General features: G+C 42.5%; 2 protein-coding genes across 3 annotated transcripts in view; both read left to right on the forward strand.

Moving 5' to 3' along the window:
- The first annotated feature begins 50 nt into the window (after positions 1-50).
- Positions 51-16,628, forward strand: part of HSPA14 (heat shock protein family A (Hsp70) member 14) — a 36,051-nt gene continuing 19,473 nt past the window's right edge. Inside the window, exons 1-9 of one of the 2 annotated variants that reach the window (XM_059059187.2) lie at positions 51-270; positions 1,245-1,325; positions 1,401-1,483; positions 9,613-9,661; positions 9,789-9,894; positions 11,486-11,576; positions 12,965-13,069; positions 14,140-14,301; positions 15,541-15,696. In XM_059059187.2, coding sequence (XP_058915170.1) covers positions 214-270; positions 1,245-1,325; positions 1,401-1,483; positions 9,613-9,661; positions 9,789-9,894; positions 11,486-11,576; positions 12,965-13,069; positions 14,140-14,301; positions 15,541-15,696 — 890 coding nt within the window. In that variant the 5' untranslated portion in view covers positions 51-213. The remainder of the gene's footprint in view (positions 271-1,244; positions 1,326-1,400; positions 1,484-9,612; positions 9,662-9,788; positions 9,895-11,485; positions 11,577-12,964; positions 13,070-14,139; positions 14,302-15,540; positions 15,697-16,628) is intronic. The other variant, XM_067030478.1, reaches the window with a different exon arrangement.
- On the forward strand, positions 101-5,958 carry MSANTD7 (Myb/SANT DNA binding domain containing 7). The gene is made up of 5 exons (XM_059059210.2): positions 101-270; positions 1,245-1,325; positions 1,401-1,483; positions 3,561-4,287; positions 4,798-5,958. The coding sequence occupies exons 4-5, from the start codon at positions 3,567-3,569 to the stop codon at positions 5,319-5,321; spliced, it is 1,245 nt and encodes a 414-aa protein (XP_058915193.1). The 5' UTR covers positions 101-270; positions 1,245-1,325; positions 1,401-1,483; positions 3,561-3,566; the 3' UTR covers positions 5,322-5,958.

The following is a 16,628-nucleotide window of genomic DNA, read 5'->3' on the forward strand; positions in this document are numbered from 1 at the left end:
GACGCAGTAAAGCTATTCGCTGACTGCTCGAGGGGAAAGGCGGGACCTTCACGCTGATTGGAGAGAAGGCGGGAGGCCGCGGCTGAGGGTCCGGACGCAGTGGGCGGGCGGGAACTTGACGTCTCCGCGGTGCCTGATGGGGTTGTACCGCGGCCTGGCGCTCTTGCGGGGGGAGGCACCGCTGGTTACTGCTACCGCCGTTTCTGCCGCCTCATGGCGGCCATCGGGGTTCACCTAGGCTGCACATCAGCCTGTGTGGCCGTCTATAAGGTGAGGGACTCGGGGACTTGGGCTGCGCGTACCCAGTTCTCTGGGTGCGAGGCCAAGTCCTTTGGTCTCCTGCGGGGCTGTGGACGGCGTGTCGCCGGCCTGGGGACGTCGCGCGGAGAGGTGATTCTGTGTTGAAGTTTCGGCTCTGAGAGCTGGGCGGACCCGGCCTCGTCCCCCGCGGCTCCTCAAGAAAGGCCGCTGCGGACCCGGGACCTCGCGGGCGCAAGAGGCCCCGAGGGGGGGCGGACCCGGGACTTCGCGGGCGCAGGAGGCCCCGAGCGGGGGCGGACCCGGGACTTCGCGGGCGCAGGAGGCCCCGAGGGGGACCTGAACCTGTGGTACCCGGAGGTTTCTGGATGTTGGCCAAGAAAGGGCGGGGTGGCCGCGTTCCGGAACTGGAGGTGTTGATCCTGCGAAGCGTATGAAGCCAGATGATGGTGTGTGCTCTATTCAGTTGTCCTTCTGGAAATGAGAGAGCCTGACTAGGAGTTAGGGGCTTCCCGTCATCAATGGGCAGGTGGAAGGAACAAGAATGAGGGACAGCCCTGATCCTAGTCTCTCTCACGTTTAAATGTCAAATGATTTGTAAGGAAAAGCCAAAGGGATTAATGCTACTACATCATATGTAGAGAAAGGGAAGAAAAATGCATTTATGGGGAAAGGAAGAGAAGCAGGAAGTTTAACGCCATAAGGCTTGTTACTGTACATAGATCGGTAGTTATTATGTCTGTTATCCTCTATGCAGAGCAGACTGAAAAAAATGAGGTAGTTAGTTCTTCATGGAATTCTGGTCTTAATTAAAATCTAGGAAATTGATAAGGACAATTAAATATACGTGTTTAAAATAATGATAAAGCAGTTTTTCTCTCCACATATATGTCAGAGTAACACTGGCCCACCCATGTCTGAATATATCTAAAGAGACTGTATATTTCATCACAAAAGAACTAATACAGTTGCGTATTTTTCTCCAGGATGGCCGGGCTGATGTGGTCGCCAATGATGCAGGTGACAGAGTTACTCCAGCTATTGTTGCTTACTCAGAAAATGAAGAGGTACGGTTCCCCTCATTTTTGAACTTTGAAATAAGGAAAAAATTATGTGCATTGTAATATATTGCTCTTTTTCAGGTTGTTGGATTGGCAGCAAAACAAAGTAGAATGAGGAATATTTCAAATACAGTAATGAAAGTAAAGCAGATCCTTGGCAGAAGGTATGGAATGAAATAATACTTTTTCCCATGGTAATCAAAACGTGTTTATACATTCTAAGTGTAATGTGAAATGAAACTAGGAACACCAGTGTGTTTTTTCATTGTTTTTTATGACTGGGTGATTTCACAGAATATTCCAGGAGGCTGTTATCTTCTGATATTATCTTCTGCTGAGTCTTCTCAAGGATGGGATTCACTCAGACATTTGTTTCTTGCTTTCAGATCTTTTAATATTGATAGATGCCAACATCCATTTAGTTTTGATAATTTGTGTCATCCAGAGGTGGGAATTTGGACTTATCACATTTGTACAGTACTTTTTTAACTGAGGGAACTTGAAAGATTGTGTGCAAATTTGAAGGTTTCTTTGCACTGTAGTTGAATTTCGTGGAATCTATTATAATTGGTGAAATATTTACATAGAAGCTCTTGATTTTCTTCCTCAGATCTTTTTGTGACACTTTCTGGGAACTAACTGTAACAGTTGGCTTTCAAATTTAAGCATTAGGAAAACAGCTTAATTAATGTCTTAAGAGTCAGGTTAATCAACGGTTGTAACTTTAATTGAAAGATTAAAGGGGCCTGCTTTCCCAGACTTCTGTCTCCTCAAATTATAGATTACCGTGATAATTAGGGGTTTTCATTTTCACTGGAGTTGTAAAACTCGATAGAGTGTTTTTAAATTTTCTAAGTGCTTTCACATCTATTATTTTATTTAATCCTCTCAAATCCCTGTAAGATTGTCAGGCAGGTTTTATCCCTCCCCATTTCTAGATGAGAAAATCAAGGCACACAGAAGTTAGATATCCCTAAATTAGTTAGGGGGTAAACTAGAAAGGACTGCAGTCCAGGACGCCTAACCGTTAGCCCCAGGATCTTTCCTTTCCTTCGTCAGTTAAGAATTTAGGTAGAAATTTCCTCGTGTTGATTTTAGGATTGGGGGATCATGGATTAAATTTAAAATTTATTTCTTTTTTACATGCAGATATTTTTTTACTATCCCTTACCTGTGTTTAGTTAAACTGAACTTGATACTTATTTTTTCCCTTAGGATCTTTATGCATTACGTTAAAACTTGTAGTACTTCGGAGAGAATTCAAATATTCTCCGATGATACATATATTCCCATATCCATTTATCTGTTGACAAAATTTAGTACTGAGCATATTGGAAATATTTGAGTTGGTATGAAAAATTTTCAAATTATAGACTGAAAAAAAAAGCACGGAGTTGTAGAAGCTAGATTCACTCACTGTAAGCAGCCAACAGTGTATTTTTTTAAGTAAACTTTTCTTTTCTTGAGATAATGGTAGATTTACATACTGTTAGAAGAAATGATACAGAGAGATGGAATGTATTATTGGATTTTCCATTTTCTCCCAGTGGTAACATCTTGCAAAACTATACTACAGTATCACAACCAAGGTACTGGCATTGATACAATCAAGATACAGAACAGTTCCACAGATCCATCTCCTTGGTAGCCCTGTTTGTTTTCTTTGCTGCTATTTTGGGACAGGTGGTCGAAGTAAAGATGTGGAGGTCTTCTGCCGTATTATGCAAAAAGCTTGGTATTAGCAAGAACAACTTCAGCTTGCTTTTCTGGCCCTGGAAGTTACCTTTTAACACAAGAGTGCAATGGTGATAGTCAGCTGGGTAATACATAGCCACAGCACGCCACTTAGGCCAAGCTTAGTAAGGAATGAGCCCCTTTAGACATGTATTGCTGTGCCGTGGTCCTGCTGGGACTTCTCCAGAATGAGCTGCCTTATGGTCCAGGCATTTCTCCGCCTCGGTCTGTCTACTGGTGATTTTTTTACAGATACACAGTTGTACCACGTTTCAGCCTTGGAAGCATTCTGCCCTTTGTGGAGGAGCCAGTCCCCTTGTTACCAAGCCAGTAAGGCCCTTTTTAGCCCTTGATCCAGTACCCATCCTGAGCAAACTCCCAAAGTTGGGCTTTCTCAGTGCCGGCATCCTGCCTCTTTGCAGCCTACTTACAGGTAGCACCGCTTAACTTGCTGCCACAATTAACCTTACCCATCCCTGTAACTTTCATTCCCCTGTGGCCTTCCAGCCAGAAATGCGGTCCTTGGACCTGGCTTCTCAGCAATTAGCCCTGAGAGGGAAGAATCGGCTGGCTCCTGGAGATAGACCTGAGCACACAGAGCCTCCCACACCTTCAGATCGGCACCTTGCTGCCCAGGAGCCTCCTCCAGCCGGCCTTCCTTCCCAGTCCGCTATGGCCACTTCCAACAGCAGCGCAGGCATCCGGTGGTCCAGACAGGAGACACGGACGCTTCTCTCCATACTAGGTGAGGCAGAGTATATTCAGCGCCTCCAGACTGTGCATCACAATGCAGACGTCTACCAGGCTGTGTCTAAGCGGATGCAGCAGGAAGGCTTCCGCCGCACCGAGCGTCAGTGCCGCTCCAAGTTCAAAGTCCTGAAGGCATTATATTTAAAGGCCTATGTGGCGCACGCCACAAGTACGGTTGATCCACCACACTGTCCCTTTTATGATACGTTGGATCAGCTTCTCCGAAATCAGTTAGTGACTGACGCAGACAACTTAATGGAGGACGCTGCTTGGGCCCAGCACTGTGACCAGAGCTCAGCGGCCCCTGACACCCCAGGGGAAGAGGGGGTCAGCACTCTGGGAGCAAAAAGGACTCAGGCCGCAGATCGTCAGCCTATCGTGAAAACAGTTAAGGAAGCAGACGAGGACTGTCAGCTGAGGATCAGTGGCCAGATGCAAGAAACCAGTGACCTTGAGGACTCCTGGGATGAATCCTCGGGTGCAGGTAACTCCCCAGCGTGTGAAGGATCCGGGTCCCAGAGTCACTTGGTTCTAACCGTAGTATGTTTGGATGGTGATCCCGTCAGCACAGTCCCTAATTTCTGCCCCCTGCCCTCTTTTTTAAATCTAATGGAAAGATAAAGGGCTTCAGGTTTTTAAGAGGTTTGATCCTAGGTATGTGAGGTATTAGAACTCCTTTAAACCTGGAAGTACTCCTTAGAACCAGACTAGTTTTGGCATTATTAATAATGGAGACTTAGGAATTTGTGGCTGTAGAGTAGGTTGGATATCTATGTGGAAAGGGGCTCAGGAAGGCGAGGGGAGAGGTTTTGGATGTATGATTGCAACAGAGCAAAATGTCCAGATAAGGAAGTGAATTCTTCCCCATCCCTTGTGGAAAGAGGCCTTGCTGGGAATACCGTAGCTTTGTCACTGTCCCTCGGCTCTGCTGCTGCCTCCGAGCATTCCCGTAGCAGGAATGTAATCTCTGCAACGTTGTTGCTTTGTTTTTCAGGGTGCTCTCAAGAGACCCCCAGCTACAGCAGCTCCCACCACCTTTTCAGAGGTGCAGCTGCTCCCTGCCAGAGCAGCCCCGTGACCAGACTGGGGGTGTCCGGTGAGCCCAGCCCCTGCACCAGCTCTGGCCGAAACACTCCTGGGTTGGCCTCGGCACAGCGGCCTCCGGGCTCCTCCTCCAGAGTTCCTTTTGTTTCTGGTGGGGATGGGCCTTTGACCAGTGAGCCCCCTCCCAGGTGGGCAAGGCGAAGAAGGCGTTCCGTGGCCAGGACTATCGCAGCCGAGTTGGCAGAAAACAGGAGATTGGCACGAGAACTTTCAAAGCGGGAGGAGGAGAAATTGGACCGGCTGATTGCCATTGGCGAGGAGGCCAGCGCTCAGCAGGACACCGCCAACGAGCTGCGCAGGGACGCGGTGGTCGCCGTCAGACGCTTGGCCACAGCGGTGGAAGAGGCAACTGGTGCTTTCCAGCTAGGGCTTGAAAAGTTGCTTCAGAGGTTAATTTCAAACACCAAAAGTTAGGAGCTGATCACACAAGGGTGTATGTCCTACTCTGGCAGAGGCCCGGCTCCAACGGCTGCCTTCTGGTAGCCTGCCTCCTTTTCCGTGTCCTCAGAAACAGAAGAGTGGTTGGACCATTGATGTGCAGAAGGGTAGGAATTCTAGAATATTCAGAGGTAGAATACTTGCTTCTCCCAAGCGTCTCCACTAGTTGAAAGATGTTTCAGAAACGCGAGAGGTGGCCTAGTAGACAATGGAAGCAGCCAAGTCCAGAGAGCTGGTTAGCCCTGGCTTCACCGATGCACAACAACTTAGTTTACCTCTCAACACCGGTTTCCTCGGCTGTTAAAAGGGGGCAGCCTGCCTACCTCACAGGGTTGTTGTGAGGACCAGAAGGCTTAAATAGATGTGAAAGGGTTTACAAGTTTACAAGCACTCTACACATGGAAGTTATTAAAGCATATGACCTTGGCCGAGGTCAGGCTAGGATGAGGCACAGTAGCTGACAAGATGTAGAATTAGGGCTGTATACCAAGACCTCATTGCTTGAATCTACTAGTTTAACTTGACTGCTTCCTGGAGTTTACAATCTTCACTTCTTTAAATCTCTCTGTAGCTCATGAGGCTAATATAGACACAACACATATTGGTACCTTTAGCTCATATTTTCACTGCTGTGTCTGTGACATACCGACGAGCACACACTCAATAGTCGAACCATCTTTCCCACCATTTTACTAGTCCTTAGTCTCTTATCACTGGATATAATTCACAACTGACAGGGAGCCACAATCGTGCGTTTTGGTTCATATTAATAATCTTTGAAATAATAAGAAATTGGCTGTCTTATAAAATACTACATGTAAGTAAGTTCTTTGCATTCCATATTTTTTAGGTTCCTTGATTATGCATAATTATATATCTTTAGCATTGGTTTGCCATTTGGACCTCATGGAAACAATTCAGATGATATCAGTTTCCCAAATGCTTTTAGCTAATTTTGTGCTTCTCTGTTAGCCATTTTTCTCTCTAGTGTGTTACAGAAGGTAAGCCCTAGAAAACTTTTCTTTTAGGGAACTTTCCAAGTCACTTTTTCTCAAATGTTATAGACAAAAGTTCACCTCATTAATGGCATATGATAGAATAGAACAGCTTTGGGAACAGTTGGGTGGTGTGGATAAGGACGGCCTGCAATAGCTAACTCTTTTTAAGCACCAACCCTCCACAAATCCACCCCCTTTTCCCTCCAAAACACATACAGTTCCTAGAGGAGATAAGATCGTGTTGAGCCGTGCTTCCAATTTACTCTAAAAGGGAAGCCATTATTGGCCATCATTAACCTAACTTAAAGCTCTTAGCGGTTATTTAGTACTTTCAGAAAGTACAAAAAGGAGACATAGAACGTAAAGAGCTTTCCTCTAATCAAGAGGCTGGAAGAAAAGTGCAGGCATGTTGGGAGAGGTTTTATTTTCTATTCTGCCAGCTTGGTTGCTTACCTAAATGCTGGAAATAGCAATAGGTGGAGAAATGGTCCGGACCACGGCGGGAACATACGGGGAGCAGTAAATAGATGGCAGGTTTCTCTGGGGAATGGCCCATTCTGTAGGAAGCAGCGTGAGGTAGAACACACTGGAATCTAGCCAGAACCCCCAGATTCGAATGCTGCCACACTTCGTTACACTGAGCAGATCACTTGCCCTGTTTGTGCCTCGGTTTATCTCTAAAATGAGAGGTTTGTACTAGGTGACGTTTCTCGTACCTTCCAGTTCTAAAAAATGAGGTGAATAGCGTAACAGAAGGCAAAGTGAAATTCTGATAGCGATATTTTCAGTCACAGCAGTGTGTTGATGTATGTGAAATCCTGGTAACAGTCGTGTTTTAAGGAAGCATTCTATGGCATTAATATTTATGAATGTACTCGTGAACTTCTGTAAGCACCACACCCAGACACAGATTCCATGCTCTAAAGGAGCATATGTTTGAGGTACGGAAGTTGAGATTATAATTTTTTTTTTCTCAGTTGTTTTAGGCCCTTACACGGAGGGGTCCCTGTCAGTTACAACTGGATAACACTACTGTAGATAGGTAGACTTTCTGGAAAAACAGGGAAGTACTTGAAAGAGTTAGGCCTGTACTATATTAATCTATTAACGGTAGCAAAGTACACAGGCAGGGATTTATCTGAGATAAGAGAGGTGCTAAAGAGCAGAAGTCAAGGTGAGCTTGGGAGGTAGTAGTGTGCAGATCTAATGGGCAGAGCGACTTTAAGGTTGGGAATAAGACGAAAGGGAAGAATCTTTAAAAACAGGCCAAATCTTGTGAAGAGGAGAGAAGTCGTAATAAGGGGAGGCTGTAGAGAAACAGGCCCAGAAATCCTGTCCGAGCTCTACGCCCAGCCGTGACCCCCTGTCAGTCTGCAGGCAGGTCACCTGACCATTCGGTACCTCAGGCCCCTCACCTGTCCAGTGGGAGGCTATCCCTGCTGAGGGCCCAGTGGGCAGATGAATGTAAAAACAGACGTTTCCAGGCCTGGGGGCTCTGTACTGGGAGAGTGGGGGGAAGAGGCCCGGTAGTGAGTGAGCGCTGGTGAGTGCGGGGCAGGGCCCTTCAGGAGTGGGGAGGAGGAGGAGGGGGAAGGCCCTGGTACCATGGTAGGAGTGATGCTCTGCCTGCCTCCTGAAACCCTCCACGTAAACGGTGCTGTGTATGCCAACCTGCCACCACCCTCTGTCTCTGTTCAGCAACTCAGTCCTGGTGTGGACAAATAAAGTTGTCATCTGTACCTGGCTGTGCTCAGTCCACTACTTTCTGGCGCTACCGTGATCTTCTGTTGTCACCTCCATTCTCTGCTTTCTGCTTCTCCGCTGGCGAACCTCCAGGGTCTGGCCTCTCTGTGGCCCTCAGAGCTACGTGTGCTTCTGGCCTCACCTGAGCGAGGCCCTCTCTGCATGGCAATTGAGAAAGGATTTTCCATTTCTAAGAGTTCTGTAAATTCCATTAAAATATCCTTTTCTGGCAAGTTACCTTGTCTGAGTGATAGATAGCTATTTGGTGAAATTATCCTGGTTGACTTAAATTCTGTTCTAAAGGCAACCGAACCACTAAGTGTCATGCCAAAATTACAGTATTGGTAGGAAAAAAAAATTACTGTGGGCACACTTAATCTTTTTTTTTCTTACCCTTAAAATATTTATCCAGGAGCTAGTATAAATATTGGGTTTAGAAAAGGGGTGGGGGTGGGGGAAGGCTAGTGGAAAGAATATTAAACCTTGCGTTAAAAATCTGGATTCCAGCTAGTTGTTCTATTAATTAGCCGTGTGACTTTGGGCATTCTCCCCTTCTTTACACAGATTAGGTCCTCAGATGTTCAGTAACCCTTCAGCAGTTAGCCAGTGTTAATTTTCACCTGCTCCTACTAAACAGTTAAGACTGGGCTCTGGGCAGAATAGCCACTGCCCCTTGCCAGAAGGATTTAGTGAAAGGGTCTACCTCATCTTCATTTCTAGATGAAATTAAGCCAAAGATCAGACTCCTGTCCCTGCCCACGGCAACAGTACCTTGGTCATTTAGCGTCTCACCGCGAGGCAGTCGAAACCCTAGCCTGGTAGAGAAGGCCTGGGATCAAGTACTGGCTCTGCCCCTTAGAGTTGGGAGGGTCAAGTAAGGTAACACATGTGAAAACATTTTGTACTCTGCATTGATTCGCAACATAACACCCATTGTTTTCATTTTTCCATCGCCGTACACATTGTGTAGTGCCCGCTTCGTATAGGATGTTATATAATCTATCTACCTGTAGTACTCGGCACTTTTACATACATAATATTCTTACTTTTGCTTAGTCCTTTCAGGTTTCAGGCATTGATTCACATTCAGAAACCAAGCAGCAAAGATGGTGTTGGGTGTTCTGGTTTGCCGTTAGTTTGCGGTCCTTTTGTCCTTTTTATCTCAGCGGTTGGGTCTTCAGGATCAAAGATACGAGTATACATGACATAAAACCATTGATAGTATGAAAATCATCCCCAAATGTATACCATCTGTTGCTAGTAAACCAGAACAAGGAAGAGCTATTTACTTTCAAATGTGAAGATTAGCACTTTAATAGAATTACTCTAAACGTTGTAAATACTGCATCCATTCGTTCCTGCCCTCTAAACCTACCATAATATTGCAACATTTTTTAAAATATTAAGCAACTTAATTTTGTTTATGTTTTTATATTTGTCAAGTGGTATTGAAGAATGTAGTCTTCTTTAAAACTTATATGTCAAGAGTGATATGAATATTTAACTGTGTTTATCTCTATGGGCAGCTCTGATGATCCACAGGCTCAGGAATACATCAGGGACAGTAAGTGTTTAGTGAGTATATATGCTTCTATTATTATTATTTCCCTGTTACACAAAGTAATTGCCAATTATGTTGATTTGAAACTGTATTTTTATTAAAATCATTCCCTATTTAACACACTCATAATTTCCTTCATAGGTCATTGAAAAAAATGGGAAATTACGATATGAAATAGATACTGGAGAAGAAAAGAGATTTGTCAGCCCAGAAGATGTTGCCAGACTGATATTTAGTAAAATGAAAGGTATTGAGCAAAAGAAAAGATCTTTTTAAAAACTGACCTTTTAAAAAATCTAGAGATGGTTTTTGATCTGGGGCTAATAAGCAGGGTGATTGAGTGAATGAGCAGTGAGGAGACCTAAATTATGCTAGACCTGCCCGGGCCACTGACTGGCTATGTGACCGCGGTTAAATGACTTACTTTCCCTGACCTTGGTTTCCCTAGAAGTAATGTAAATGGATGGGGCCAAATTAGCATTTTCAAAACTTTTTTTTTTTTTTTTTTTTTTACGGTTCACGGGCCTCTCACTGTTGTGGCCTCTCCCGTCGCGGAGCACAGGCTCCGGACGCGCAGGCTCCGGACGCGCAGGCTCAGCGGCCATGGCTCACGGGCCCAGCCGCTCCGCGGCACGTGGGATCTTCCCGGACCGGGGCACGAACCCGTGTCCCCTGCATCGGCAGGCGGACTCTCAACCACTGCACCACCAGGGAAGCCCAAAAACTTCTTAAGATGAAGTGACCAGGCCGTCCAGTGGCTAAGACTCTGCACTCCCAACGCAGGGGACCAGGTACAATTCCTGGTCAGGGAACTGGATCCCACATGCATGCTGCAACTAAGAGTTCGCATGCTGCAACTAAAGATCCCACATGTGGCAACTAAGACCCAGTGCAGCCAAATAAATTTTTTTTTTTTTTTTTTTTTGCGGTACGCGGGCCTCTCACTGTTGTGGCCTCTCCCGTTGCGGAGCACAGGCTCCGGACGCGCAGGCGCAGCGGCCACGGCTCACGGGCCCAGCCGCTCCGCGGCACGTGGGATCTTCCCGGACCGAGGCTCGAACCCGTATCCCCTGCATCGGCAGGCAGACTCTCAACTACTGCGCCACCGGGGAAGCCCTAAATAAACATTTTTTTAAAAAGATGAAGTGGCCAATAAGCTTGGCGAATAGTGAATATCGTATCTCCTTCAAGATTGACAGTGCACTCTCCATGGTAATTTAGGCAGATTAAGTAGGTCTGGTTTTATCTCCACTTCAGGTGAAGGCTTGGAGCTGAGCAGCCTTCTGTGGAGCAACTTGAGGGATTCTGGAGTAGATTACTGACAAGGCTTACTTCAGCTCTGGAATGTGTGATGAGTTTGTGGGATGGCAGGCAGCCTTCCACCATGGTAGTTGGTCTGCACATTGGTGCATTAGAAGCTCATTGTCTAAGAACCTGTCTAATTTGGGACATGGTTGAAACTTGGAAGCCTAAGAGCAAGGCACTTTGGAAAGTACTTAGTTCCATGTCCACAAACTATACCAAAACCACAAAAAAGTAGTACACAATTTAAGAGAGGAAGAGAAGATCATAGGGGTGGCACAGTCAAGTGAATTGGAAAATCCTTATAGTGAGAATGTCTTTGGCTCAAATGAACAAACCTCAGAGTATCACTTGACATTTTTGTGTATTATCAGAATTTATTTTTAATGTATGTTTCTTTCTTCCCATTTTATTGAGATATCATTGACATACAGCACTGTATAAGGTGTACAGCGTAATGATTTGACTTACGTATATCATGACATGATTACCACAGTACGTTTCGTGAACTTTTAAAATATTTTTTTCACGTGCAGAAACAGCACATTCTGTCTTGGGCTCAGATGCAAATGATGTAGTTATTACTGTTCCATTTGATTTTGGAGAAAAACAAAAAAATGCTCTTGGGTAAGTATAATATGGGGTTTCTTTTACTTGCTTAGTTAAAGGAGATAACAGATTTCACAGTATCACTATATAGTGAAAGGTAAAATTGCATTTGAAAATAACTTACACAATAAAGTTGTATTTGTAAATACATGTATATTTACATATGTAAATTGTGTGTTAAAAAGTTATGGTAATAATCATTAATAGTTCCTTTATTTTATGAAATGTCAAAAAACATAAAATTAAATGTACTTTCTTAGCTATTTTGATTGGAAATGTTTTTGATTACCAGGTTAAGTTGATGTTTATGAATCACTTTGCCTTAGTGTCATGTAATTAAGGTTTACGTGGGAATTATATAATAAGCAATTTTAGAAAATATTTGAGATTATTTTTTCACCTTAGATTAACATCTAAATAAAAAGTTGTATTTAGTTTTTATAGGTTGTTATGCAAATGTAATTGGCAAGCACCCAGTCTTTTGTTCTGTGGATAGAGTTCCCTATGGGGCTTTGCTGAACACCTACCTGAGTTGCTTCTGGGGCGGAGAATTGCTTTATTTACTTGCACTTGTGGGGTGTTAAAACTGTGACCCTAAATTAAAGAAGTTGGAAAATGCTAAAATATATTATAAATATGTCCTAATCTCTTTCTAAAATTTGTAAGCTTGAGCACTTGGAGAGCTTTCTCTTCCTTACTCAGTATAAGCACGTTATTTTCTTTGTCAAGGAAATAGACTCTACATTATTTTTTTTTTAACATCTTTATTGGAGTATAACTGTTTTACCATGGTGTGTTAGTTTCTGCTTTACAACAAAGTGAATCAGTTATATATATACATATGTTCCTATATCTCTTCCCTCTTGCATCACCCTCCCTCCCACCCTCCCTATCCCACCCCTCTAGGTGGTCACAGAGCACAGAGGTGATCTCCCTGTGCTATTCGGCTGCTTCCCACTAGCTATCTAATTTACGTTTGGTATTGTATATACGTCCATGCCACTCTCTCACTTCGTCCCAGCTTACCCTTCCCCCTCCCCATATCCTCAAGTCCGTGCTCTAGTAGGAGTCTGTCATACAGAGTGAAGTCAGTCAGAAGGAGAAAAACAAATACCGTATGCTAACACATATATATGGAATCTAAGAAAAAAAATGTCATGAAGAGATGAGTGGTAGGATGGGAATAAAACACTGAACATTATTATTTTAAACAGAAAGTGATCTACGCTTAAAGACTTAGGTCTGTTTTTTATGTCCTGTTATCTTGCTTCTAAAGATCATTACCCTTCATGTTCTACTTGTGAAGTCTTATATGCTATTGCATAAAATCTTTAGCAGAGCATTTCTAAAAATGTAGACTTGAACATGTTGTGATACTACATGTATTAAAAGTAAATTGTCCACAGGGAAGCAGCCCGAGCTGCGGGCTTCGCTGTTTTGCGGTTAATCCACGAGCCGTCTGCAGCTCTTTTGGCGTACGGGATTGGACAAGACTCCCCCACTGGGAAAAGGTAAAAAACGTATTTGCAGCTTTTAAGTTTTTCACTGCAGAAAACATTTTAGGTTATAGCAGTTATTTAGTAGAGATTGTTATATGGCACAGTGGTTCCAAGCCTTTATGGATGGAAAGACATCGAAACTCTCACCTAGAGTTTTTCAAATAGATGAGAAAGATGTCCTAGGAAAGCAGAGAAAGGATATAACAGGCAGGAGGAAAGGTTGAGCTTTTCCGCCCTTCTCTTATCACCTACACTTTGTCCCCTTAGTGGAGGAAGATTTGAAATTTATAAGCCTAGCCAAGTTCTAAGTGAAGCTCTAGGGCACTGTTAATTTTACTACCAATTCTAATTATTAAACATGCTTAGAAACAGTGAGGTCTTTTATGTACATTTGTCTCCAGTATGGGGATTTAAGACTTCATTTGATAATGAAATAGTAAGACATACTCCTAATTTAATTATAAAACTTGTCTTAATAGATCTGGCACATCGTGTAATTTTAGGGAAATCAATTCAGATGTGTTAATTTCCCCTAATTGTGTCATTTCATTCATATCTCACAATTAAACTAATACGTATAAATTACTAGGAGATTTTTTTTTAGGTAAACTAAAATATAGAATATAAATTAGAATATCAGAAATTTTGGATTTTGATACATAGGAAATTAGCTCCTAGTTTTGCATATGTTTTACTTTTGTAGGACATGTTATTGCAGTAGTAACAAGGACAATATTAACATAAAATTTCTATGTTTAATTCTCTTACAATTCACTCTAACTACAAATCTCTTCTTTATTTACTTTGAAAAGTTAGTGTTTTGAAGTCCACTGAGTCAGAAGAATACAGTTTTACCAGTACAACTAAATGAAAAATAGCTTTGACTTAAAATCAGAAGATCTGGTTTCTAGGCTTAAGTCATCCCTGAGTGATGACCGTGGGCCACTCACTTCCTCACGTGAGATGTTCAGTTTCCTCACATGTGATTTACAGTGACTTGTTAGTTTAAGAAGTCGAACCTGGCTTTACAACGCTGTGATTCTCTCTGAACTTACGCATGTTATCTGGTTTTTTTTTTTAAGCCACATTTTGGTATTCAAACTTGGAGGAACATCCTTATCTATCAGTGTCATGGAAGTTAACAGTGGAATATATCGTGTTCTTTCAACAAACACTGATAATAACATTGGAGGTACACATTTCACAGAAACCTTAGCACAGTACCTGGCTTCTGAGTTTCAGAGGTGAGTATAAAGGGACTTGATGATATATTTCGATTGAAGTTTCACTTCAGGTTTAGTTTTTTCCTAATTTATTTGAAATTGCCCTTCAAAGGAGGACGTGTTTTTTCCAGTGCGCCGGATATTTTTGTGTCTAAAGTTCTAAGGTCTGTCCTGGTAAACGGGGAAGCAGAGGCCAAGCTGCTCAGCGCAGTGTACTTGGGATTTTTCCCTCAATTCTTCAGTGGTTGCTTTTATGTCTGGATGAAGGAGGGTAAAAGCACTGAGGCCTCACTACCTTCTGAACAGTTTTTACAGGTGTAGAAGATTATGTTATAGTTAGATTCCAGTAAGTGAATGTCTTGCAGAGTGTTTATTTTATTACTAATCTACTACCACAAGGAATATTTTAGTTTTGTTGCTGGATATAATTATTCCATTCAAAATTCTAATCCTGTTCGGCACATCATGAGTCAAATATATAAAGGTTATATTTGGGACATTCCTGCTGTTAAAAAGAAGCTGAAATAGCATTTTCATCAGTTTGACTAAACTGGTTAAAAAAAAGTCTTGAAAAAGTGATAATTTCTCATTTCTTTAATAAAGACCTATACTGCTTTTTGTTGTAAAGGTGTTCCAACTCAAGGAAGGGCATTGTTAATTTTACTACGGATTTCAGTTTTTAAACATGTTTGAATATCAATATCAATTGATATTGATATCAGTTGGGCCATCAGTATCACCACTTAGCAAGCAGTTTTAACAATTAACTCCCCTTGGAGGTAGAGGAACTGTAATTTTATGTATTTCGTTATGTTTCCAATTTCTCTGAAGAAGCACTTTTAGTTCTTTTTTTTTTTAACGCTGGACAGATAATTTTGTGCCATCAAACAATAATCATGCTGCGGTTGTAAGGGGTGAGGTGTGAAACTGGACCCAGTTGCATGAATCTCCTTCAACCTCCTTTTGTCTCATCTGCAAAAAGATGACGGCTCCTATACTTCTTCAAAGAACAGTCCATTATTGTGGTTACAGAATCCAGCAATTCAAAGTGTTAAGTATATCGGTTATTCATTTTTCTTGAGACGCTTCTTTAAATTGCAGAGAATTTTCTTCGGACATTTTGGAGATACTAAAATCTGGTATTAATATTGATTCATGAGCTTATAGTTATCCTAATAGGGATTATCCAGATTTTAGCTACAATAAATTCTAAATGACCTAGTAATTTTTAAACTTCAAAGATTGTATTTTTTAATTTAGATCCTTCAAACATGACGTGAGAGGAAATGCCCGTGCCATGGTGAAACTGATGAACAGTGCTGACACTGCAAAACATTCTTTGTCAACCTTGGGAAGTGCCAATTGTTTCCTTGACTCATTGTATAAAGGTCAAGATTTTGACTGCAACGTGTCCAGGTAAAACTGCAGTTCAAAAAACTTAACCAAAAAACTTCCAAGTGTATTCACATTTAGGTATAATTTTCTCACTTTGGGTTTTTCGTTTGCTCATTTGAGGTTTATTAGCCCTCTGTAAAAGGCGAGCTTTCCTGTCTTTACTTCTGTGGTCCAACTCTTGTCAGACTAAATAACTGTTCTCAAAGTATCATGTCAGCTGTGATTGCCCTGTTATTTTACAGCCACAAAGAGCAGTGTGTGAAAAGGGCTTCCTAGATCTTTGAAAGAAAGACGAGAGAAGACTTGAAGTTTGAGATTTGCGAGTTTCTCTTACTGAATAGCAGTCCCACCTGTATAGTCCCTAGTTCTTTGTGGGGCTTGCACGTGTATCAGTGGTTGTTTACTATAACTTGATCGTTACCCCTGTGTGGCAGGCTGTATTCTAAGTACTTTCTATGTATTAACCCTCAAATTCTCCTAACAACCCGATGAGGTAAGTACTGTTATTTTCCTTACTTTACACAGGAGGAAGCTGAAACACAGGTTTCATTTCTTGTCCGAGGTTATCCAGCTAGTAAGTGACAGACCTTGGATTCAAACCCAACTAGTTTTGACTCCAGAGTTAGTTACCTATCACAGTACTTTGAGGATTGATCCCTTTCTTGGTTTTATTTGCTCTGTCATCCATTGGCAACATTGTAAATTTTAATTGCTTTTACGACGTTTAGTAAACACAGGTTTAATGTGTGTAAAATTGTTTTTAATGCTCATAGCTTTTACATAATCCAAAACATTGCTTACAAATGATTGTACCTTCACCCAGGAAGTCCAAGGGAGGCCGTTGTCCTATCATCCTATCATTTGGCATTGCATATTACTCACAAGAATAATAGCTACCGTTAGCACAATTTAAACCTCCCAACAAGCTAATGGATGACTTGGAAGCATAGTGA

The sequence above is a fragment of the Kogia breviceps genome, chromosome 3 (genome assembly GCF_026419965.1).
Source record: "Kogia breviceps isolate mKogBre1 chromosome 3, mKogBre1 haplotype 1, whole genome shotgun sequence".
NCBI classification, from domain to species: Eukaryota; Metazoa; Chordata; class Mammalia; order Artiodactyla; family Physeteridae; genus Kogia; species Kogia breviceps.

Excerpts from the sequence above, each read along its gene's own strand:
- MSANTD7 (XM_059059210.2), top strand. The coding sequence starts at position 3,567 with ATGCGGTCCTTGGACCTGGCTTCTCAGCAATTAGCCCTGAGAGGGAAG. Across the intron at positions 4,288-4,797 it reads GGATGAATCCTCGGGTGCAG|GGTGCTCTCAAGAGACCCCC; the intron begins GTAACTCCCCAG and ends TTTGTTTTTCAG.